Genomic DNA, 24,112 nt, shown 5'->3' on the forward strand with positions numbered 1-24,112 from the left:
TGCACTAAATGGTTATTAAGGCTGCTTCCAACTCTAAAATTTCTGTAATTCTGTGAATGTACAATACAGTGACAGATCTTGAAACCCTCATGGAACTATTAAGAATGTTTAGGCTGGAGAAGAGACTCAGATGTAGTGATTCAGGCTGGTCGTGGGTGATAAGATCACCACGTTCAAACATTTGAAGGACTGTCATATGTGAGAGAAATTGGATTTCTTTGGTTTGGCCCCATAGGATGGAACTGAGAGTAATGAGATGGAAGTTGTTGAAAGGCAAATTTCATCTCAATACGAGGTAAAGCTTCTTAATGACTAGAGCTATCCAAAAAAGGAACAATCCTACTATAAGAGTAGCAAGTTTCCTATCACTGGAAGTCTTTAAAAAACTGAATGATAACTTGTCGGTGACATTAAAGAGGACAATGGATCAGGCATGGTTCAGAACAAAGGAATTCTGAGGTCCATTTCAAGTCTAAGATGCCATGATTCTATGGAAAAGATTTTAATGGTCATAAGCCTACTTCATGGCATCAAGAAGTAACTTCTGTTCTCAAAACAGTGTCTTCCAGGGAAGATATTGTGCAGTGGTCATTGATTTGGAGATACGTTATTATTTTAGAAATGTTTGCTCATATGTGGAGTGTGATAATTGTATAGACCTTATCAGGAATCAAGAACTACACATCAATGGTAGACTACATATGGTATCGGCAGGCAAATTAAACATTAGATTTTAAGTTATTTTAACCACTGGATCAAGTCTGGGAAACACCCACCTATATGTATGGTTCTTTATTTAAAGATTCATGAGCTCTTAGTAAAGTTATTTTCATGCTGACTTTCCCATTAGATTGTGAGGTCTTTGAAAGCAAGGTCTATCTTCTGCTTGTCTTTGTATTCTCAGTGTCTAGCACAGTGCCTGACACATGGCAGGTGTTTAACAAATGCTTATTGCCTGACTGAAATTCTATTTTTCTTTATTGCCATCTTTTGTTTTTATATCTCCTCTATTTCCAAACGCGTACCTTTCCTCTACATTCTTCAGAAAGCCATTGTTTATAATAATGAAGAAAAAGGAGAAGGAAAAAAGAGCAGTTCAGTAAAACTAACCAAATATCAACTAAGTCTGACAGTATATACAGTGTTTCTTTCATAACTCATGCTCCTCAATGTTTGCAAAGAAAGGAGGGCTGACACTGTATTTCACACAGCTACAGGCAATTCCTATGGACCTGCCCTAATGGCGATTAGAGGTAGAATTCAAAAGTGTGTGTAACACATAGTTATTCATTTTAGCTCTGTTATGCATTTCATGTTTATTTCTTGAAGCACCCTGCCCATTACCTTTTGCTTAGTCTAGTGTAAAAATGTCACTGCACTCTCTCAAGGCAATAAAAAGGCAGCAAAACTAGAAGGAGTTTGTCACTGAAGAGAAAGTGGCCTGAGATTTAAAATGCTGCAGATAAATCACAAGACTGATAATTCACATAATGATCACTGAAGGCTCACCATATTGATCTAAGAGCTACATTTAGAAAATATGAGTCATAAAAGAAATATTAATAGTCTTGCATATGCATTTTTCTTACCTAAGACACTAGTGGTTTTAATATAATACATAAATTCTAGTACAACCTATATATGGAAGGAATACCCAGAAAGCAGCCAATGAACAATCTTGAACATGGGAAGTGACAAAACTGTATCAGTATGTAAGAAATGTTATTCTGACAGTGGTATGAAGAATGGATTAATAACCCACATTAAGGTTTGTGAAGGGATTTCCTCATAAAAACTATGAAATTTGTTGAGTAAGCATTATTCCCATTTTATAGATAAAGAAACTGACACTCTGAGAAGTTAAATGATTTGCCTATTCTCATACACCTAATAACTGAAGAAAGACTGAACCCAGATCTTCTGACTCCAAGTACCATGCCATGCTGCTTCTTGAAAGAGGGGTGATTTGTAAAGGACTTATTGAGATAGTCCATGTCTTGGGGAACAATAAGTAATAACTAATAGTTGGTTTTCATTATCTAACATTAGTCACACCCCGATCTTATGTTTTAAAATTTCCTTTCTTTTAAACATAGGGTATTCTGGGAACTTAGTAAAATAAAGTATAAATTTTAATGAAATTCATTTTACAAAGGCCTAGGCATGTATTAAGATCAGTGACTATTACATAAACCTTAACTTAAAATACTTCCCCCAAGTTCAAGTCAAACTTTCTAAGAACCTTTAAACTAATTCCATTCAGCCTGCATCAAAACACTTATTTAGCACCTAGTCCAGATTGAAGGCAAAAGAGAAGGGGATGGCAGAGGATGAGATGGATAGCATCATGAAAGCAATGAACATGAGTTAGAATGACTTGGGGAGATAGTGGAAGATAGAAGGGCCTGGCATGCCATGGTACACAGGGCTGTTAAGATGCTATAGGTATACAAAAACATAAGACAGGCTCCCTTTTTCAAGGAGTGCATAATCTAATAGAGAAGATACGATACATACAAAATCGGTCTATTCATATTCTATATGCCAATAAGCTCCAAATTGTCCTAAATAACATGCCATCCAAGTGTTTTTCCTTATCACTCTAGCCAGCCTTTTTGGCTATTCTCTTCCAGCTTCCTAACCACAAAGCAAGAAAAAAGGAGGAGCCTTCCTCCATTAATCCACTTATCACCCCATTAATAGATTAATAGATCAGTATCAACCTAGAGAAAGATCTACAAGGCTTTGCCCTTGGTCCTGTGTTATCCAACATATTAATCAATGGCTTGGATAAAAGCATAGCTGATCAACTTTGTAGATGATATAAAAAGATAGCTAATATAGTAACAGATTTGGAATCCAAAAAAATCTCAACAAACTGGAATGACAGGCCAAATTTAATATTATGAAATTTAATAAAAAGTCATTGTGTTAAAAAAAAAACAAAACCAACAGCACAAACAAGGTAGATAGCAGCTCAAATGAAGACCAATTTTTAACAGACTATGCAAGCCGAATTAGACATGTAAAGACTTAAAACTGAAAGAGATTTTAGACTTTAAACCCACCATTCTCTTTTATTATAAATCAGAAACGCTTAGTAGTAACTTGCCTAAGGTAGCATGAAGGAGAGCTGAGTTTTGAACCTAGAACCTTCCAGTTCTCCTTCCACTGTCTTTATAAAAGTAAAGAAAATAAGAGTATAGTACTAGTGCTATACTCTTCCCTGTTCAGACCACATCTGAAGTACTGAATGCAGTGTAGAGAAGAAAAAAAATACTTGTACAAAGATATTTATAGCAGCATTATAAACAATATTGAAAAGTGGAAAAAACTTTAAAATTGGTGGGTGGCTAAAGGAGTATATATCAATAACAAAAAAGATACTACATGACCAAGGAGAATCAGAGACATAAAAAATTATTCAGAAGTACGGAGAAAAGTCTAAATAAAATAATGAAAAGTACAAAAAGTTAAAAAAAAAAGGACTGTGTAAATACATACACAAAATATATCTACCTATGTGAATATGTAATTGACTGATCAACAAGAATTTATTAAGTGTCTACTATGTGCCAAGCACAGTGCTAAGGGAACTGAAAATAAAAGTGAATTTTTAAGAAAAGGTCATTGTGTCTTTGACAGTAGAAAGTAGTAATAACAGGATCACTAAGAGAGGTGGGTTGGAAACAATGGAATAATGAGTTGTGTTTTAGACATGTAAAGTTGAAGATTCCTGGAAGACAGCCAGTTCAATCAAAAGAGGCTACAGACAGATTAATTTATTAACTACAAACAATATCTGCACATTTGTTTAACTTTCACTGTAAAAATGATTATAGAGACAAAATAAAAGGAAATAAATTACCTTTAAAAATAGACCAGGAAATCAAAACAAACCACCTTTATATAGCCCTTTCCAATGCATTATTCATCCACTTTCCCACAGTCTAGAAATGTCTGCATTGAACAAATTTCTTCTGAAAATCCTGTCATTTGGAATACCTTTTCTTCTTATCTAATTTTAAATGGTGCTTTGAAACACTTTTTCTCTCACAGCCCACTTTTCAACACTTGACCCTATAAATCCTTTTGGACACAGTTTGCAGAAAGGAAAGAGGTTTCTTAAACCAACATCAATTAAAGAACCCTTGAAGAATAGTTGCCTTTCCTAGAGTCTGGACACTTCCCACTTTATCCGATGGTGTATCTGTGGTATGGTAACCTGGGAATGAGGCCAGCATTAGCTACCAGACCTGTATGGCAACATTTTATTCTTTCCCCAAGACATAATCCCAGATTATTTGTTTCTATATGATTTTTTTCACCCTTAATCTCTAAATAGAATTCTCATTTGCTTTTTCTCCTCCCTGACCCCTCCCATGGTTAATTTTGAAAACCCACAGCAAATGAAGGTAAGGAGTTAACTTTAAAAACAGGTTTGTTATTATATTTCTTTGTTACTTTATACTTCCCCATACATACTCCTGACCATACAAAGTAAAATATGGTTAAATAAAGATCACATGTTTCACAACTAAAGAGCACATTCATTATTAATAATGATTTTTTAAATAAGATTGCAATTTTAAAAATATCAATAATTAATTGGCAACAAGAGAAAGTTTAAAGCAAAAATGTTTTGCCAACGCATCAAAATTTAAGAAAATCTAATGTTACAGCTTTAATTTCCAACTGTAATAACTATTGAAATGTTTTCTGTGGTAATATGACAGCAAGCAAAAATAAAATAACCCACTTAATTTGTTAATTTACAAGACCCAAGTCTGGAACAATACTTAAAATTAATTAAGCATAAAAAGTCAGGGTGTGGAACAGTCAAGATTCATAAAGTAAAATACTGAGAACATTGTATTTTAAGCTAAAACCTCAAGTCATCTTTAGTGAGGCTACAAATACTGTAGATTAACGTGTTTTAAAAGTTGCATTAAAAACAACTGCATTTCCTTTCAACACTGTCCATTGGAGGGCAGTACACATCATAACTAAAGGCTTAGGCTTAAGCTTATAGAATATTTAAACAATGAAAATGTCAAGGACGGTCATACGGAGTTTTCAATATTCCTTATTACATGCCACAGACATAATCACTTAAAAATTCTGCAATACTGGGTCTACCACTATATATCAGGGTAAACAATGATTACTCATTGAAAATAGTCACTTTTGTATCATGTACTTTGAGGCTGGTTATGTTGCTGCCATCAAACGACTTTAAGATCATTCTCCCAACTTTCTCAAACGGCTTCACCACCTGACTCAGGGTCATCCTCTTTGGCCTACCTATCCTTTCAAGACCAATACAAATGTTGCCTCCTCCATGAAACCTTTCCAGATTGTCCTGACCAAAAATGACTTTTCTCCTTAGATATTACATAACACTTTGATTTTAACTTTCTGCACACTTTTCACGTAATATTGTGCATTATAGTTATACTGGAGTCTTTTACCATTACTAGTCTAGGCAACTAGGTGACAGTGTGGATAGAACATGGGGCGTCTGAGTATAAAACCCACCTCAGACACTAGCTGTGTGACTCCAGACAGGTCACTTAACTTCTATTTGCCTGTTTCTTCAACTGTAAAATGAGGATAATAATAGCATCTACCTTCCCAGGGTTATTGTGAAGATCAAATGAGATATTTGTACAACAGCTGCCACAGAGTAGGCACTTAATAAATGCTTTTTCCTTTCTTCCTAACTAGACTATAAGCTTATTGAGGGGAGGGGACATCTTATTTGAATTTTGTATTTCCTCTGGCTCCCAGCACAAAACTCTGTTTACAATGGACATTTGATAAAAATTTTTAGGTTACTGTTGTTATGTATAGTATGTGATAAAGTAAACTAAATTCCCTAATATAGTAGGAAATTACAGATCGCTGAATATCAGCACAAGAGACCATAGCATACCCTACAAAATGAAACCCTGGAGGCCATTCTTCATTCATTATATGTAAATGAAATCCTCCTACTTTTGGGGATACATTTATGGAGGTCTTTCCAACTTGGGTTCACATTATCCTAAGCCTTCACCCTATTCTGGGTAACATGGGGGCTTAATGACATTTGGCATGTCACTTCTCTCTGGGTTTTAGTTTCTTTTTTTTTTTTAAACTAAATTTTAGTTTTCAACATTCACTTCCACAAGTTTTAAATTTTCTCTGCCTGCCTCCCTCCCCTCTTCCCTCCCCAAGACAGAGTGCAATCTGATATAGGCACCACATAGACATTCTTATTAAACATATTTTCACATTAGTCATGTTGTATTGAAGAATTAGAGCAAATGGGAGGAACCATGAGAAACAAAACACAAAACAAAAAAGAGAGCCAACAGTATGCTTCAATCTGCATTCGGACTCAATATTTCTTTCTCTGGATGTGGATGGTTTCAGTTTCTTTATCAGAAAAATTGAGGTTATACTACACAATCTCAAAGACAACTTCCTAGTAAGAAGCCTGATTCTAAGTATAAGGCAGAGTATCTGTCCTTGAAGAGTTACTAGTTAGAGTGGAATATATTAAATAGGTAAGAATACAATTAAAGACTCTAACAAAATTCTCTTCTGAGAAAGTCCAAGTAAATAAATGTGAAACTCCAAAACGATGTCAACCTCACTTGTGTGGTAAATGAGTTTAAAAATCTGGGCTAAAATTCTAGCAAGGGTCTGATATAACACATGGAACAACGGAGATTTTAAAAAGAACTTCACTTCTCTCATTAGCCAAGACAAAGTCACTAATGATCAAAAACTACAGTGATTCATTTCCATCAGCCCCTCCCAGGAACTGCACTATAATTAGGAAGAAGAGATACACACCTAGTATTACCAAACTAAAGCTACTCTACTTTCTGTATTATAACTTAAATGCTGGACACACAGTGACTAGCTATGAGCAAGTTTAGTTACTAAACTTAAAAGACTAACAACATGCAATAGAGATACTTCAAGGACTCATGATTTCATCTATGTGAGTCCCTTCCCCATCATGCAAATCACAACCTCTTTATGACTTACTACGTAGTCTTTGTGAATTATTGTGGCCAATAAAATTCCCTGTGGAATTGGAGTCAAGAGACCTAGGCATGAATCTTGGCTGTGATACTTACTAGCTATGTGACCACAGGCAAATCACTTCACTTCTTTGAGCCTCAGTGTTTTCATCTGTCAAATGGGTCTCAACTCCAAATCCAGAGCTCTATCAACTATATAATACTTCCCTTCATCACTATAGGAGGGCCAGTTTCCAGCCTGACAGAACCTCTCAAAACTTGCTTTCTGTTGGCCAAGTCTTTAATAACTCTATGCCATGAAGAGGCACTGGAGGAGCATGATAAAGGAGATTGGAGATTTATTTTTTAAAAATACTTTTAATAAAGGCACAATGCTAGGTTATCAGATAGTAGGATAGCCTGTTAAACAATAAAAAAAAAAACCACAATATTGGACATCTTCTGCATTAAAAGGATCAGACAAATCTCAATAATTAGCAGAGGATTTTTAAAAGTTAGCGGTTGTAGCTTCTTCCTCACCAGGCTGTCTATTGGCTGTGTGCCACAATACTCAGCAGTTTTATGGCTCCTGTAATCAGAGCAAATACCAATGTTCTAGGCTTTTGGTTTTGGTGTGTATAGCAATTGCGATGTGGAGAATCCACTTCGAGGTTTCATTTGGCTTGTCTCATTTACCATAGGAATCACCACCATATACGATGACATAGTTGTTCTAATAGTAGGGCATTCTCCAGTTTTAAGAATAAAATATACTAAATATCTTTACAAATCATTTGTTTTACAAATAAGTATATATATAGGAATCCCTTAGGCTTTTTTCAATAGAAGCTGATATAAAATCAATGGCAGAATAACAATACAGAAAAATTGGTGCCTCACGAAGTAATTAAAACTATTATTCTTTCCATTCAACTATTATTTATTAAACTCATACTATGTAGTGAGAACTGTGCTAGGGGTGATACACAGTTTAGAGAAAACACAATTTTTGTTCTGAGGGAGGATACTGCCACACTAATAAGACCCAAGGGTATAACAGATGTGCAAATAGAGTCATATGTAAAGTCCAAGGAAGGAATAACCATTATTCTGGGAGAATTAAGGAAGGCTTAATAGAATAAAAGTAGCAATTGGGCCAGGAAGCAGGAGGATGGATAAGCATATAGTTTGAGCAGTCTAGTTTGGTAAGGTAAACAATAGGGACCCACAAATGGGTTTTAAATATCATGAGATAAATTGCAGAAAACATGCCAACCAGCATTGGTAGGAATTTTCTTTTCCCAGAGTTTCTTAAATCAAGGAAATACACGGCAGCTAGGTGGCACAGTGGAGAATATATTTGACCTGGAGTCAGGAAGACCTGAGTTCAAATCCTGATTCAGACACTTAATAGCTATGTAAGCCTGGGCAGTTTCTTCATGTGTAAAATGTGGACAATAACAGCACCTACTTCCTAGAGTTACTAAGAGATAAAATGAGATAATATTTGTAAAGAACTTTGCAAACCTTAAAATGTCACTAGCCAATAAACATTAATAGTAATTGCCTACTATGTGCCAGGCACTGTGCTAAATGCTGGGGATACAAATGCAAATAATAAAGAAAGCCAGTCCCTGCCCTCAATGAGCTTACAATCTAATGGAGGAAGACAACATAAAAAAGGAAGCTGAAAAAGGCTGGGGGTAGAAGGAGAGTTACATTGTGCCACAGCATGATGAAGAAGTCCAAAAGAAGTGCATCTGCTGGGAAATGGGGAGAAAGTTGCATGGGAGCTCATGGCTCTGCCCTCCAGTCTGAGGGTCCTAATCAGAAGGGAAGAGGGTTATTGGTGAGATGTAAGCACCAAAGCTTTTTCTGTCTTGAAGGATGATGAGATTTCCCAATGATGAGTTTCCTGGGGCTTGATGGAGCAGCCCAAAGAAGTTCAAAAGCATCACAGTTGCTGTATAAATGCTACTTACTGTTATTAGGAACAAGGTGGTACAACAGATAAAGTGCTGGGATGGAGGCATGAATATCTAGTTCAATTCCTCCTTCAGACACTTCATAGCTGTGTAACTCTGGGCAAATCACCTAACCTCTCTCATCCCCATTTTTTCCCACGTATAAAATAGGGATAATAATGTTATCTTCCAAGGCTGCTGTGAGGACCAAATAAGATAACACGTACAATGCTTTGCAAACCTTAAGACACTATAATAATGAAAATTATTAATGAAATCAGGTCCAAATCCTATTCCTATTCCTTTCTTATCAATAAATTTAGCATTTATTAGTGGTTTCTTCTGTAGGTATGGTGTTAACTGTTAATAAAAAGATGAAAGTTAGCATTTCCCGTTCCTCAAGGAGCTTTCATTCTGAAGGGAGAGAGAGCATGTAGATATAGATTATATACAGAAGGATATACAAAGTAGACAAGGTAACTTTGGATGAGAAAGTACTAGCAGCTAGGTATAAAGTTAAAGTCTCTGCAGAAGATGATACCTAAAGTGAATCTTTTAAGGAAATCAGGGATTCCAAGAGGCAAAGGCAAGAAGAAAGAGCATGCGAGGCATGGAGCCCTTACAGGAGATGAAGCTTCATGTGTAAGACACAGCAAGGGGGCCAGTGCAGCCGGACCACCAAGTGTAAGAAGAGAGTGATGTGTGAGAAAATAAGAAAGGTAGAAAGAAGTCAAGGTACAAAGAGCTTTAAATGCCAAACAGAAGAGTTTATGTGTGATCCTAATGGCAAAAAAGAACAGCAGGAGTTTATTTAGTTTAATAAGTGACACTGATAGACATGCACTTGAGGAAAATCACTTAGTAATTGCCTGGAAAAATGGATGGGTCATAGACTCTGAAGGAGCCCTCTACCTGGTGGACTATGAGACAAACTGAGGAGAAACAACTAACTCTCTTTTGAGATTTTGCCAGCACTTTCTCTCCCTTGGATTTCAAGGAGGTGGGGGTGGAAGGGAACCAAGGGATTTATCTCAATCTTCATGACACTGGTGGCTACCACCGTACAGCAGCAAAATGCAGATATGAGCTTGTTCTACATAAGCTTGAGTTTCTGGCCATAGATTTCCATTTTCTGTTTCCTTCTTTGAGCACAAGCCAGCCACCAGCAATCTTGAGAAAAGGATTTTCCCAGCCTTGACAATAACCTCATATATTTAAGAAGTCAAGAGTTTCTGAGTCAGATATCATCTAACCAGTGGAAGGTGATCCCACATCCCACCACTTCTCAGAGAAGCACCACCAGGAGGAGGCTAGCACAGCTGAAAGTAAGAAAGGCCAGACCATGCTCTGAATGGCTGTAATCCTGGGAGTTGCTGAGACAATACAGATCTGAGGTGAAAGTCAAATGTCTATTGCAGATCCCACAAAGTTGTCTTTACTTTTTGGGAGAGTATAATGCATATGACATTGATGTTTTACATTTATTTGTTAATGAAAGCTTATGAATCTTTTGTGTTTTAAGCATTTTTACTAGCATAGTGGTAGTGGTGAAGGAAATAAAACTGTTGTCCTATACCTGGTAATGTACAATGAACACTTTGTCAAGAAGGGAAGGGACTCTGTTAACTACTTTATGAGGAAATCCTAGAAATGAGTCATGCCTAAATTCTGTTGTAGAGATTTCTCAAAGTTACTCCAGTCTAGGGGTAACAAGGCAAAGAGATAGAGAAGTCTGATACCCTATCTTAACCAAGATGAACCAGATCTTTGTGAATTCAGAGCAAGGACTCTTTTAGGGAGAAGCCCTTCCACTCCATCCCCAGGCCTTAGATCACATCTATACACCAAGAAAGTAAACTGAAAAGGGATAAGAGAAAGAATTCTTTGATTGTGGTTCTCACAAATATTGAATAGGCAAGGACAGGGGAAGAGGAGAGAGTAGCTAATCTTATATCTATATAAGATGGGGTGGGTACAAGATAGAAGTAAACACTGAAAAGGAATGAAAAGGAAATGACATGGAAATGAAAAATGAAAAGGTAAAACTATGGAATTTAGTCAATCTAGTAGCTATGCTAGCGCTATGGTTTTGTGGTGGGATGAGTGTGTATATTTATAAAAACTAAGATGGAACTGAATTCTACCTATGGTAGGTAGGTATCAGAGCAAGTGTCTATGCATGACCATGTAAATGGAATTATATTAACTAAAGGGAAGTAAGGTAGTTCTTGTGTTTTACTGGCAAAAATAATGCAGCTGAATATGAGAGAGGAAAAACTAAATTTAGTAGTTATAACTTTGAACATTAGTGGAGTAAATTTATTTAAATAAGAAAACAGGATACAGGATGAATAAAAAGATAAGACTTAGCAATATTTTGTCCATAAGATTATATTAATTTTAAATACATACATTAATTAAACATTAATGTTAAATATAAATGTGCTAAACAGCATCATCATTAAATTTTTAAAGGAAAAGTTAATATAATTACAAAAGGCACTAAATTAAAAAGGATTAAAAGTGAGAGATTTAATCACCCTGTTTTCAAAATGCAGGTCAAAATAAAACAGAAAATCAGTTATAAATGCATGTCTAAAAAGGGACAAACTGATTTTCTTAAGAATGACTAGATAAATGACAAGATAATAGAAACAATAAAAATGCGTCAGCGATAATGATAATAAACATATAAACATTTATAAGATGCAATTAAAAGTGTTCTTAAAATAAAATGTATTTCCTTGAATGCTTATGTTAATAAAAGTAAAAAAGAGAAAATTAATGAGCTGAATTTCTGGTTAAAAAAATTAGAAAAAAATCAGATACAAAATAAGCATCAACAAAGTTACTAATAACAAAGAAAAATTAATAACTGAAAAAAGTGGAAAAAGAAAACAAAATACAAAACTTTTTTTCAAAACACTGATAAAATCTTAAACTATTAGATAATTTAACCAAAAAAGAGAGGAAAATCAAATTACCAAAATCAAATGTGAGAAGAGAGCAAATTCAATTCATAAAAAGCTGAAGAATCTAAAGAAAAGTATTAGAGAATATTAAGACACAATTTTATATGTCAAATAAATTGACAATGTCATAGAAAGTGAAAAATATGAAAAAAGATAAAACATAACAATTGGTATTCACAAAACTGAGAATCTAAATAAGCCAACATCAGAAAAAAGAAATTAAAACCGGACATTAGTGAGCTAGTATATAAACACAAACACACACACACATAAACAATTCTAGAATAAATACTATGCAAAAAGTTTTCAAAAAGACAGCTTTCTACTCAACTGTTTCAATGAAAAAAAATATAGTTTTAATCTTCAATTAAGACAGAAGGCAGAAAAAGAAAACTATAGACAGTTTCATGAATGAACATTGGTTCAAAAATATTAAAGAAATACTAGCAAGTAATACGTAATAATATATTTAAAATTATTGATTATGATCAGGTCTGAGTTATACCACGCATGATAGAATTATGCAATACATAAACATATAAAATGGGCAGATCTTTTCACCTTCCTCTTAAAAAAGGCTGCACACTATCACCATTGTCATTTTACATAGTTCTAGAAATGCTAACTCTTATCAATAAGACTAGAGAAGGAAATTAAAAGAATAAAAAGATCAAAATATTTCTGTGAAAACACTATAAAGGTTAAATTAGAAAACTGAAGAGAATTCATAAAAACATTAATTGCAATAAAATAAATTCAGGATTATAATGGACAAGACATAAAAAATCATTGCCATTTCTATATATCACTAATATATGCCATAAAAAAGTGATACAAAGAGAAATACCATTTAAAATACTATTGAAATATAGTAAATGCTTTGTAACTTAGCAAACTATAGAGAGAGAACATACAAACTCAACAACTATTAAATAAATTTCACAGAAATAGGCAAGACTAAATAAATGGAAAAATATTTAACTACTTAGTTAAAACTGAGCTAATACAGAAAATATGGTAATACTTTCCAAACTAATTTACAGATTTAATATTATACCAATCAAAATAATTAGACAAAATAATAAAATTCACATGAAAAACAAAAGAAGAATACCAACGATAAATATAAGTAAGAAAATGGAGAAAAGGAGACCTACCTTTCAATCTTACATTTAATATCAAACTGTAAAGAAGTGACTATCAAAACTATATCTCACACTAGATTTAAAAAAAAACAGATTAGTGGAACAGATGACAACAACTAGATACAATTATATTGTATGGTGTACAATAAACCTAAGATCATAAAATGTTGTATTAGTTATTCAAGAAAAAATCATGGGAAAACTGGATGGCAATTTGGTGAAAAAACTGGCATAGATTAATATCTTGAGCCACATCATGAGCCACAAGAAATTTCAAATAGATTAATGCTCTAAATATTAACTACAAAGGAGATGGAGCCAAGATGGCAGAGTAGAAGGAAGCAGTACAATGAATTCCACCACTCATGAAAACAAATAAACAAACATCTCCAAAAAATATCTAGAAAAAATATCAGAATCCTAATGGGGAAAGAGAAAGTAACAATGTGCCATTTTTCCAGCCCATGTTGGCACATGGAAACAGAAAACACCCCAGGGAAAGACACCATACAATTTGCTATGGCTGCAACTCCCTCTCTGTGCCACCTGACCCCAGCTGACAACCCCACCACCATAGAGGACTTCAACTGAGGACTCCAAAATTAACATGGGTAAGAACCACAGTAAAATGTTTATTGGAGGGCTAAGGTGGAATATGAGCAAGAAAGTTCTCACTGAAAATCTGTCTAATTCTGCAGAGGTTATAGACCACACAATTAAAACAGATCCCACCAAGGAAAGATCAAGGGGATTTGGATTTGTGTTTTTCAAATATGTTGCCAGTGTCGATAACGTCCTGGAACACAAGCTGGATGTCAAGCTGATAGACTTCAAAAGGGCTGAAGCTTTAAAGGGAAAGGGGCCCCCACAAAAAGTATCTGTCAGCAGACTGAGCCCAGATACATCTAAAGAACAAATAAAGGAATATTTTGGAGCATTCGGAGAAATTGAGAATACTGAACTTCCTATGGACATAAAGAAAGAAGATGATTCTGGTTTATCACATACACAGATGAAGAACCAACAAAGAAATTATTAGAAAGCAGTTATCATTAGATTGGCTCTGGGAAATGTGAAATCAAAGTTGCCTAACCCAAAGAGATGTATGGGCAGCAACAACAGAAAGGAGGGAAGGGAGCTACAGGTGGCAGACAAAGTGGAACTAGGGGTTCTGGCTGAGGTCTACAAAGCACTTACAGCAAAGCATCCTGAGGGTGTGGTAAGCACCAAAACAATTACCAAATGTATTAAAAGAGGACATGGAGAAAAGAAGACATGCAGATGCTACAGCAATCTATTTTGCAGGATGATGACACTGAATGAAGAGTGGTCTTCTATTGATCTGAGATGCCTATTTTGTAAGATTTAGTGTACATGACACAGTTGTGTTCAATTGTATATAGTGGCCAATTTAGTTATCTTGTTTTTACTTTGTCCCATGCCATCTGTGTTATGCAAATGTGGATTTCTGTTTATATAAATTTTATTTGTATAACTTTATGTTAAATGATTCTCAAAAATAAATTACTTACGATCATTTAAAAAAAAATAACAAGAAAAACCCTAGATATGATGAGCAACATTCATCAAAAGCCCAGGGTAAGAAATGAAGTGGTGAGTTGCAGGTGGAAGCTAGAATGCAAGGCATGATAGCATGAAGACGGCTGATGGATAGCAGCTGGGACTATATATCCTAAGGACCAGAGAATTTCAGAGTTGAAAAGTACCTTAGCAGCCAATTCATCCAACTCATAACAGAAATAGAATCTTTGTTACAACAAACCAGAGGAGAAGTTATCCAGTCTTATCTTGAAGATCTATAAATAAAGAAAACCCATCTTCTTTCAAGGTAACCCATTCCACTTATGAAAAGTTCTGACTGTTGTTAAAATTTTTCTTAACATCAACCCTAAACTTGCTTCTCTAAAACTTCTACCTACTTATTACTCTTGGGTTTGCTTTAAAGTGAAAACAGAATAAATTTAATCTTTAATCCTTATTTAAGATAACAATCATCTGAGCATAAAACAAACAGAACCAATAAAACTGTTAAAACTTAATCAAATGATTAGGTGGAAGCGCAGTATACAGAGTGAAAGGGCACTGGTCTAGGAATCAGAAAATCACAGTTCAAGTTCTAACTCCAACATTTATCTGTTGTGTGATCATGGATAAATTAATTTAGTTTCTCTTGACTTCAGTTTCTTAACCTGTAAGCAATACTGTACTATTTCTATCACAAGGTTGTTGTGAGGGAAGAACTCTAAAAATCTTAAATTTTTACATTAATCTAAGTTAATAAATATTTATGAAAATTATATCGATTCTGGTTTACAATCTAATAAAAAAGAAACTAAAAGAGGAAATGTCACACCATGCTAGGTTTCAGTCCTGCCTTTGGCATATACTGGCCATATGGGATCCTGGGCCAGTCACTTAACCTCTAAGTAGTGGAGGCAACTCTCCAAAATTATAAATTACAGAATTACTGCTGATCTGCATTCGTACAAGAGATTTCCTCATTGGAAGCTCAATGCGGTGAGGAAATTATAGATCCAAACAAAAAACCAATCAAACAAACAAAATACAGAAACACAAAATGAAAAAAGAAATCAAATTTTCCAAATTTATCTAATCAGTAAAGTAATCCCAGTCAACAATTACAGTTTATGATCTATAAACTGTATTTCTATATGTGATTTGAGTTGGATAATAGAAAAATAGATCTAAAAAATGTTTACATATATTGCCATTATATTTCTCTATTTGAATGAATCAACAAAGTTTTAGATAATGATAAGAAAATTTAAAAAAAGAATAATAGGTGGGTATGAGCAGGCTGCAACACACTATGAACAAGAAAATATGTTAATATAATAAGTATGAAAGATATAATAAAAAAATTAGGAAAAAAAAAGATGAACACTGATCACATGGCAAGAGGGAAGTGCAATCTGGCTTCCACACCCGCCAGTCAAATGAAACTTTTTTTCCAAGTTACCAACGATCTCTTTACAGCTAAATCCAATGGCCTTCACCCTTCCTAAACTCACTGCAATATGTACTAGTGACTTCCTCCCTCTGGAAACTCTCTCCTCCTCGAGTTTTTAGGACACTGCTCCCTCCTGGGGTCTCTTGTTACCTGTCTGGTCACCCCTCCATCTCCTTTCCTATATCACCTGTCCCTTACCCAAGGCCTCCATCCAGGATTCTCTCTTCTCTTCATCTACTCTCCCTCAGTGATCTCATCAGCTCCCATGGGCTCTACCATTATCTCTATGCAGGTAATACACAAACCTGCATATCTAGTCCTTGGCTTTGTCCTGAGCTCCAGGCCAGTATCTCCCAATTGCCTGTTGGTCATACTCAACTGGCATCTCAAACTCAACATGTCCCAAACTGTGAATGCTTTTTCCTCTTAAAATCTCTATACTTCCTAATTTCCCTACTTATAACAAAGGCATTACCTTTCTTTTAGTCACACAGGCTCAAAATCTAGGAGTCTTCCTCAAATCTTCACTCACACTCATGACCCCAGCCCCAATTAACCAATTAGTTTGCCAAGTATTATCAGTTCTTTCTCTTCAACATCTCTCACACCTCACTTCTCTTTACTCATAACACAATGACCTTGAATTACTGCAAAAGCCTGCTAATTGGACCCTTTGCCTCCAGCCTTTTCTCTCTTTCATGTCCCAGATAGCTACCAAACTGATATTCTCAAAGTCCAAGTCTGACCACATCACTCCCTTGCTTAAGAAATTTCAGTGTCTCCACAATGCGTTTAGGATGACGTACAAACACCTATGTTCTGCCACAATCTAGTTCCATCCTTCCTTTCCAGGCTGATGACACATCACTCCCCATCATACGCTCTAGGTTTCAGCCAAATTGGCCAAGTTGCTGATCTCTACATTAGGTTTTCCATCCCTCACCTCTACATGCACAGGCTCTCCCCTGTCCATGTTCTACCTGAACATGCTCTCCATCTGTTCAGCTCTGTCTACTGGAAACCCTGCTTCATTTCAAAGTTCAAGTCCAATGTCACCTCCCATAAAAGGTCTTTCTAGATCCATCTTTACCCCCAACACTGTATTTATTTTGTATATATATCACATATTTGCTTATTTTCTAAAGTATTCCCCCAATAAAATGTAAGCTCCCTAAGGACAGGAACTATTTCAGTTTTGTATTTGTATCCCCAGAACTTAACACAGTTCCTGACATACAGTGGACACTTAATAAAAATATGATTAATTGGTGATCAATATGTTATAGTCTGCTTGCTCTCATGGTATTCACACAATGTTAAGAGAACAGGAAGAAGGCTCCCTGCACATTTTGTGGAACTACTCCAGCAATTTTACAGGAGGCTACGGATAAAAGCAGCTAGATGGTATAGTGGATAGAAGGCCAGGCTTGATAGAAAGACTCATCTTCTCGAGATCAAATCTGGCCTCAGATACTTAACAGCTGTATGACCCTGGCCAAGTCATTTAACTCAGTATTTTCCTCAGTTCCTCCTCATCAGTAAAATGAACTGGAGAAGGAAAAGGCAAACCACTCCAGTATCTCTGCCAAGAAATGGCAAATGGGGTGATGAAGACATGATTAAAATGACTGAATAACAACAAAAAATGGATGTGAGTCAAACAGAATAGTTAGGCTTAGATGGGCTATAATCTGCATCACTGGAGAGAAAACATATAATGAGATCACAAATCCAATGGAGTAAAATATCTCACCAAAAAGAAAAATGAATCAAGCAAGGAATATACAAATATTATTCAATAGAATGATTTACTGTTAGCTTATATTACATTAGTGACCAAGAAAGAGAAATACTCACCTCAATGGAAAATAATTTTACATCTTGTCCATATAACTTCATCTCCTCTGGAAAATTCTGGTAGGTGTTTATGTAGGGAATATGACCATCTTCTACAAATCTGAATTTTAAAAACTAGGATGAATCATAAATGAAAGCCATAGGTTTGTTTAAAAACTTTTTTTCTGAAAATCATTTATTTTGAAAAGTCAAGGTAAGAGCTAGTTGGATGCATTCTTACTTTACCTATGTGCCAACATTTTTAAAAGCTAACCTATACCCACATATGACTAATGGAAAAGAAAGTTCTTTATACATTTTAATCAACTATATGATTGTGAAGGTATCTACTATAGAAAATTATCTGCAAAATTGTCTATTTCCTTCTCATGTCTTTTTTTAAGACTAAATGTGGTTTCTACGTAGTACACACTTTATACTCCAAACTTAAACTCTACTTGTTTTCCCCAAATTATTCTTATATCACTACATCTGAAATTTATTCACCTAGCAAGTAGTGAGAAGTTTACAAGCATAAATCAGGAGTGAATATGGATTCCAATAAAAATGAAAATAACAGCTAGTAGTACGGCTTGATAGAGCTCTGAGTCTAGCGTCAGGAAGATGCAGCCTCAGACACTAACCAGATGTGTGCCCATGGGCCAGTCACTTAACTTGTTTGCCTCAATTTCCTCAACTGTAAAATGGGGATAATAATAGCACCTATGCTGCAGGGTTGTTGTGAGGATCAAATGAAATATAATATTTGTTTAAACAACAACAAAGCACAGTTCCTGGCACACAGAAGGTGCTATATACATGCTTATTTCCTCTTTCCCAATCCTCAAATGCCATGACAGCTAATGGACTAATAGAAGACACTGCATCCAGTGGGGAATGAAGAAACACATTCTAAATAGACAAAGATACAGAGAGACAGATATTCAAGAAAGGAAGGAGGTTCAAGGAACGCCCTATTGACAATCATGAGTCAGGCACCTTGGAGAGCAATAGACTCTAGGAATTCAATATGAGGACTCTGCAAAGAGAGAAGTAACTTCCAAGCTCTGTAATACCTGGAGATGAGTTATCTTTGCCATATGTATAGTCTACACATGTGCCTCACTACCACTATATTCTAAGTTTGAGCTATTTTTCCCATCTGCGTATTTACGGCAGAAGATGTCCCAGGTATATGGTGAAGAATGTAATGTTTTATAGGTACTGTTCTTTCTATGCTATTTGCGCTTAAGTACCTTTATTAAGAGCTAATTAATTCTGTTAATACAAACATACATGAGGGCTCATGATTTACAGTGTTTTAGGCATGCAGATCCACAGGGTTATCCCCTAGAACCCAAAATAACAGCTGTCTTCTGGGGATCCCACTAACAAATACAAACTGGGGGAACAGTCCCAAAGGGGTATTGCAAGGAAAAAGTGAGGAAATGGGTTTGTGTTTGCTATTATCTTCTTGGTCACTTTTTGCTGAGGAAAGGATAATAAATCTATCTATGATTTTCTGTTCTTTGAAATATTCCCTGCTATGAACTGTCTTGAAAAGTATTTCCTCAATGCTTTCACAATTCTGACCCCTGCTGCCCCCAAACCCTGGTATAATGCGAGGTTTTGGAGGCCTGGAACCATTTTCTGTTTTGTCCTTCTCCCTAGTGCCTAGTACAGTAGTTTAATAAATGTTTGGATTGGTTAGATGTCTTCCAAATGTATATTGTCTGGTCTACTTGCTTTTCCTGACATAAGTAATACTAACATTTCCTCCTAAAGTATAAAAGGAATTGCTATTAAAGTCCAAATGCATTGATACCACTATAAGAAGAAATCATCATGAAAATACCAGCAACTGTTTCATTTATGACTATTTATTGTCCTTCCAGCTTCATCTATAAATGCCACTGGGACAACCTCATTTAGCTTTCTAAGAATTGTTTTCTGCAGAATTATTTTCTCCTCTACTGCTTTCTGAGGGTCTGTTTAGTTTGTAATATTATCCATTCTTCTCCATAATGTTTATCAAACAAGTTTATACTGTAAATAATGTTAACCCCAGATGACATATCTTTTCTCTTGGCTAGGATATCATAAGCATTTGCTGGCTAAAGTGCCTTAGCTGGAAGCATAATAATATCGGACTACTGTGGTTTTTTTTTGTGGCAATTACTTTATATCATGTAAAATACTCTAAGAAATAGTGCTTACATTCCCCAATTGAGAAATGGTCAAAGGACATGAACAGGCAGTTTTCAGAGGAAGAAATTAAAGCTATCTACAGGCATATGGAAAAATGCTCTGGATCGCTGCTGATTAGAGAAATGCAAATCAAAACAACTCTTAGATACCACATCTCTCCTGTCAGATTGGCTAAAATAACAAATCAGGAGAATGATAAATGCTGGAAAGGATGTGGGGAAATTGGAACATTGTTGCATTGCTGGTGGAGTTGTGAGCTGATCCAGCCATTTTGGAGGGTGGTTTGGAACTATGCCCAAAGGGCTATAGAAATGTTCATACCCTTTGACCCAGCAATACCACTTCTAGGGTTGTATCCCAAAGAAATCACGCAAGCGGGAAAAGGAAACATATGTACAAGAATATTTATAGCAGCTCTCTTTGTGGTAGCCAAGAATTGGAAATCAAAGGGATGCCCATCAATTGGGGAATGGCTGAACAAGCTGTGGTATATGAAGGTGATGGAATACTATTGTGCCATAAGAAATGGGGATGATGCAGACTTCATAACAACCTGGAAAAACCTACACGACATAATGCTGAGTGAGCGGAGCAGAGCCAGGAGAACGTTGTGCACAGCCACAGATATATGGATTCCGTGAGGACCAACCCTGACATACTGCGCTTTTCTCAGCAACCTAAGGGGCAAGGACAACTCCAGGGGACTCACGATGGAGAATGCTATCTTCATCGAGACAAAGAACTGCGAAGTTTGAATACAGACTGAGGCACACTACATGCTCGCCTCTTCTGCTTCTCTTTTGTTTTTGTTTTTGGGTTTTTTTTTTTTTGGTTCTGTTTCTTCTTTCTCATGATTCATTCCATTGGTCAAAATTCTTCTCCACGACTTGACTAGTGCATAAATTAATTCAATGCGAAGTTATACATGACAGTTATATGATACTTCATGCCGTCTTGGGGAGGGAGGGGGAGGGAGGGGAGAAAAACTGGAACTCAAAACTATGTAGAACCGTGTGTGGTAAACTAAAAATAAATAAAGAAATTTATTAAAAAAAAAAAAAAAGAAATAGTGCTTACAGAGTCAAAGTTTCTATACTGATATATTTTTCATTTTTTGCAGTCAACAGTTCATTTACACAGCCTGGAAAAGACCTATTATATTATTTTTCTATCTTTCTTGTAGCTTGGTGTTCATTTTTTATTTTGCTCTAAATAGTCAATTTTCTCATTGCCCTTAGATAGCTGATTCTAAAATAATACTCACATCACGCAGGTAATAACTAGATGTATCAGGAACTCAGATTAGCAAACGTTAAATTGGAAAAGACAGGGGCATACACCTGTCCTTGTAGATGTATTTAAATGTTTGTGAGGGTGTGTATGTGTATATACAAACTGTCAACTAATATACATGCAGAAATGTTTTATACACACATATATACACACACATATATGCTCATATAGGTGGCCATTTTCCTTGCCAAGACAAACCTCTCAATAATTACAACTGATTCTTTATCCCCATCATTTCCCTTCAAAGACTGCACCAACTATCATCCCAATATTCTCTAAAGTTCAGTCTCTACTATCTATTGGTTCCTTCCCCACTGCCTACAAACACACCCATGCATATACCCTTATCCTTAAAAAATACTGACTCAAGGATCCCCATTAGCTATTGCTTGAGCAAGTCATCTGTACTTGGTACCAATGCTTCCTTCCCTCTCACTCAATTTTAAACTTTCTGCAATCTGGCTTCTGCCCTAATCTCATCATTCAACTGAAACTGCTCTCTCCAAAGTTACCAATGGTCTCTTAATTGCTAAATTGGATGGCCTTTTCTCAGTTCTCATTTTTTTTAATCTCTCTGATGCCTCTGACAGCATTGATCACTCACTTGGATATTCTCTGCTCCCTAGGTTTTAATGATACTGCTTTCCATCCATCCAGAGAAAAAGTTCTCAAACTTTTTGTTCTCTGTACCCCTTTACTGAAACATTTCTTAAAAATTATTGAGGACCTGCTTATGTGGATTATATTTGTTGTTACTTATATTAAAAATTAAAATGTCTTATTATTATCATAAAAAAGACTTCTGAACTCATGGATCCTGTGAAAAGGTCTTATAGACCCTCAAAAGTCCCTAGACTTTAAGAACTAGTGATCCAGAGAACATGTAAAATATTTGGGAGTATATCAACCAAGACAAACCCAGGAACTATATGAATAAAACTATAAAATATTCTTTATAGAAATAAAGACAGATGTAGGTAACTGAAGAAATAGTAATTGCTAGGGGCGGAGCCAAGATGGCGGCTGGTAAGCAGGGAATAGCGTGAGCTCCCTACCGAGTCCCTCCAAAAATCTATAAAAAATGACTCTGAACCAATTCTAGAACAGCAGAACCCACAAAACAGCAGAGGAAAGCAGGGCTCCAGCCCAGGATAGCCTGGATGGTCTCTGGGTGAGGTCTATCCCACACAGAGCTGGGAGCTGGGAACGGAGTGGAGCAGAGCCCAGCCTGAGCGGCGTGGACCAACAAGACCAGCAACAGGGCAGAGGATGCCCTAGCGCCCTGAATCAGTGAGCTGCAGCAGTTACCAGACTTCTCAACCCACAAACACCAAAGACTGCGGAGAAGGTTAGTGGGAAAAGCTGCGGGAGTAGAAGGAGTTCGCGGTTCGGCTTCCAGCCCCAGGGGCAGCGGAGGTGGGGCAGCTAGGCTGTTGCTGCTTCTGGCTCCAGGCCCACCTGGTGGGAGGAATTAAGTGGCGGATCAGAGCAGGGGTGCACAGCCTGCTGAAGATCTAAGCCCAGTTCGGGTTGGGGGTTCTTGGGGAAGGAGCAGTGCTGGTGTGGCAGAGCTGGCACCTCCCCCCCAAACGTGGAACATAGAACTCTCTAGTCTACAAGCAGTCATACCCCACTGAAAAACTCAAAGGTCAAGTTAGTTGGCTGGGAATATGGCCAGGCAGCGAAAACACAACGAGATTCAGTCTCAGACTTTGCATTCTTTCTTTGCTGACAAAGAAGACCAAAACATACAGACAGAAGAAATTAATAAAGTCAAAGAGCCTACAGGAGAAACCGCCAAGAAAAAACATGAACTGGTCCCAGGCCATAGAAGAGCTCAAAAAGGATTTGGAAAAGCAAGTTAGAGAAGTAGAGGAATAATTAGGAAGAGAAATGAGAAGGATGCGAGAAAACCATGAAAAACAAGTCAATGACTTGCTAAAGGAGACCCAAAAAAATACTGAAAAATACACTGAAGAAAACAACACCTTAAAAAACAGACTAACTCAAATGGCAAAAGAGCTCCAAAAAGCCAATGAGGAGAAGAATGCCTTGAAAGGCAGAATTAGCCAAATGGAAAAGGAGGTCCAAAAGACCACTGAAGAAAATACTACTTTAAAAATTAGATTGGAGCAAGTGGAAGCTAGTGACTTGATGAGAAATCAAGATATTATAAAACAGAACCAAAGGAATGAAAAAATGGAAGACAATGTGAAATATCTCCTTGGAAAAACCACTGACCTGGAAAATAGATCCAGGAGAGATAATTTAAAAATTCTTGGACTACCTGAAAGCCATGGTCAAAAAAAGAGCCTAGATATCATCTTTCAAGAAATTATCAAGGAGAACTGCCCTGATATTCTAGAGCCACAGGGCAAAATAGAAATTGAAAGAATCCATCGATCGCCTCCTCAAATAGATCCCAAAAAGAAATCTCCCAGGAATATTGTCGCCAAATTCCAGAGCTCCCAGATCAAGAAGAAAATACTGCAAGCAGCCAGAAAGAAACAATTTGAGTATTGTGGAAACCCAATCAGAATAATCCAAGATCTGGCAGCCTCTACATTAAGAGATTGAAGGGCTTGGAATACGATATTCCGGAGATCAATGGAGCTAGGATTAAAACCAAGAATCACCTACCCAGCAAAACTGAGTATCATGCTCCAAGGCAAAATATGAACTTTCA

At 36.2% G+C, this 24,112-nt stretch overlaps 1 protein-coding gene and 1 pseudogene across 1 annotated transcript in view; one reads left to right on the plus strand and one right to left on the minus strand.

Moving 5' to 3' along the window:
• TAF1B (TATA-box binding protein associated factor, RNA polymerase I subunit B) overlaps positions 1–24,112 on the minus strand; it is a 102,822-nt gene that overhangs the window by 43,802 nt on the left and 34,908 nt on the right. Inside the window, exon 8 of the mRNA XM_036751656.1 lies at positions 17,947–18,046. Within this exon, the coding sequence (XP_036607551.1) occupies positions 17,947–18,046 (100 nt within the window). The remainder of the gene's footprint in view (positions 1–17,946; positions 18,047–24,112) is intronic.
• Positions 13,705–14,276, plus strand: LOC118841241 (annotated as a pseudogene).

The sequence above is a fragment of the Trichosurus vulpecula genome, chromosome 3 (assembly GCF_011100635.1).
Source record: "Trichosurus vulpecula isolate mTriVul1 chromosome 3, mTriVul1.pri, whole genome shotgun sequence".
Taxonomy (NCBI): domain Eukaryota; kingdom Metazoa; phylum Chordata; class Mammalia; order Diprotodontia; family Phalangeridae; genus Trichosurus; species Trichosurus vulpecula.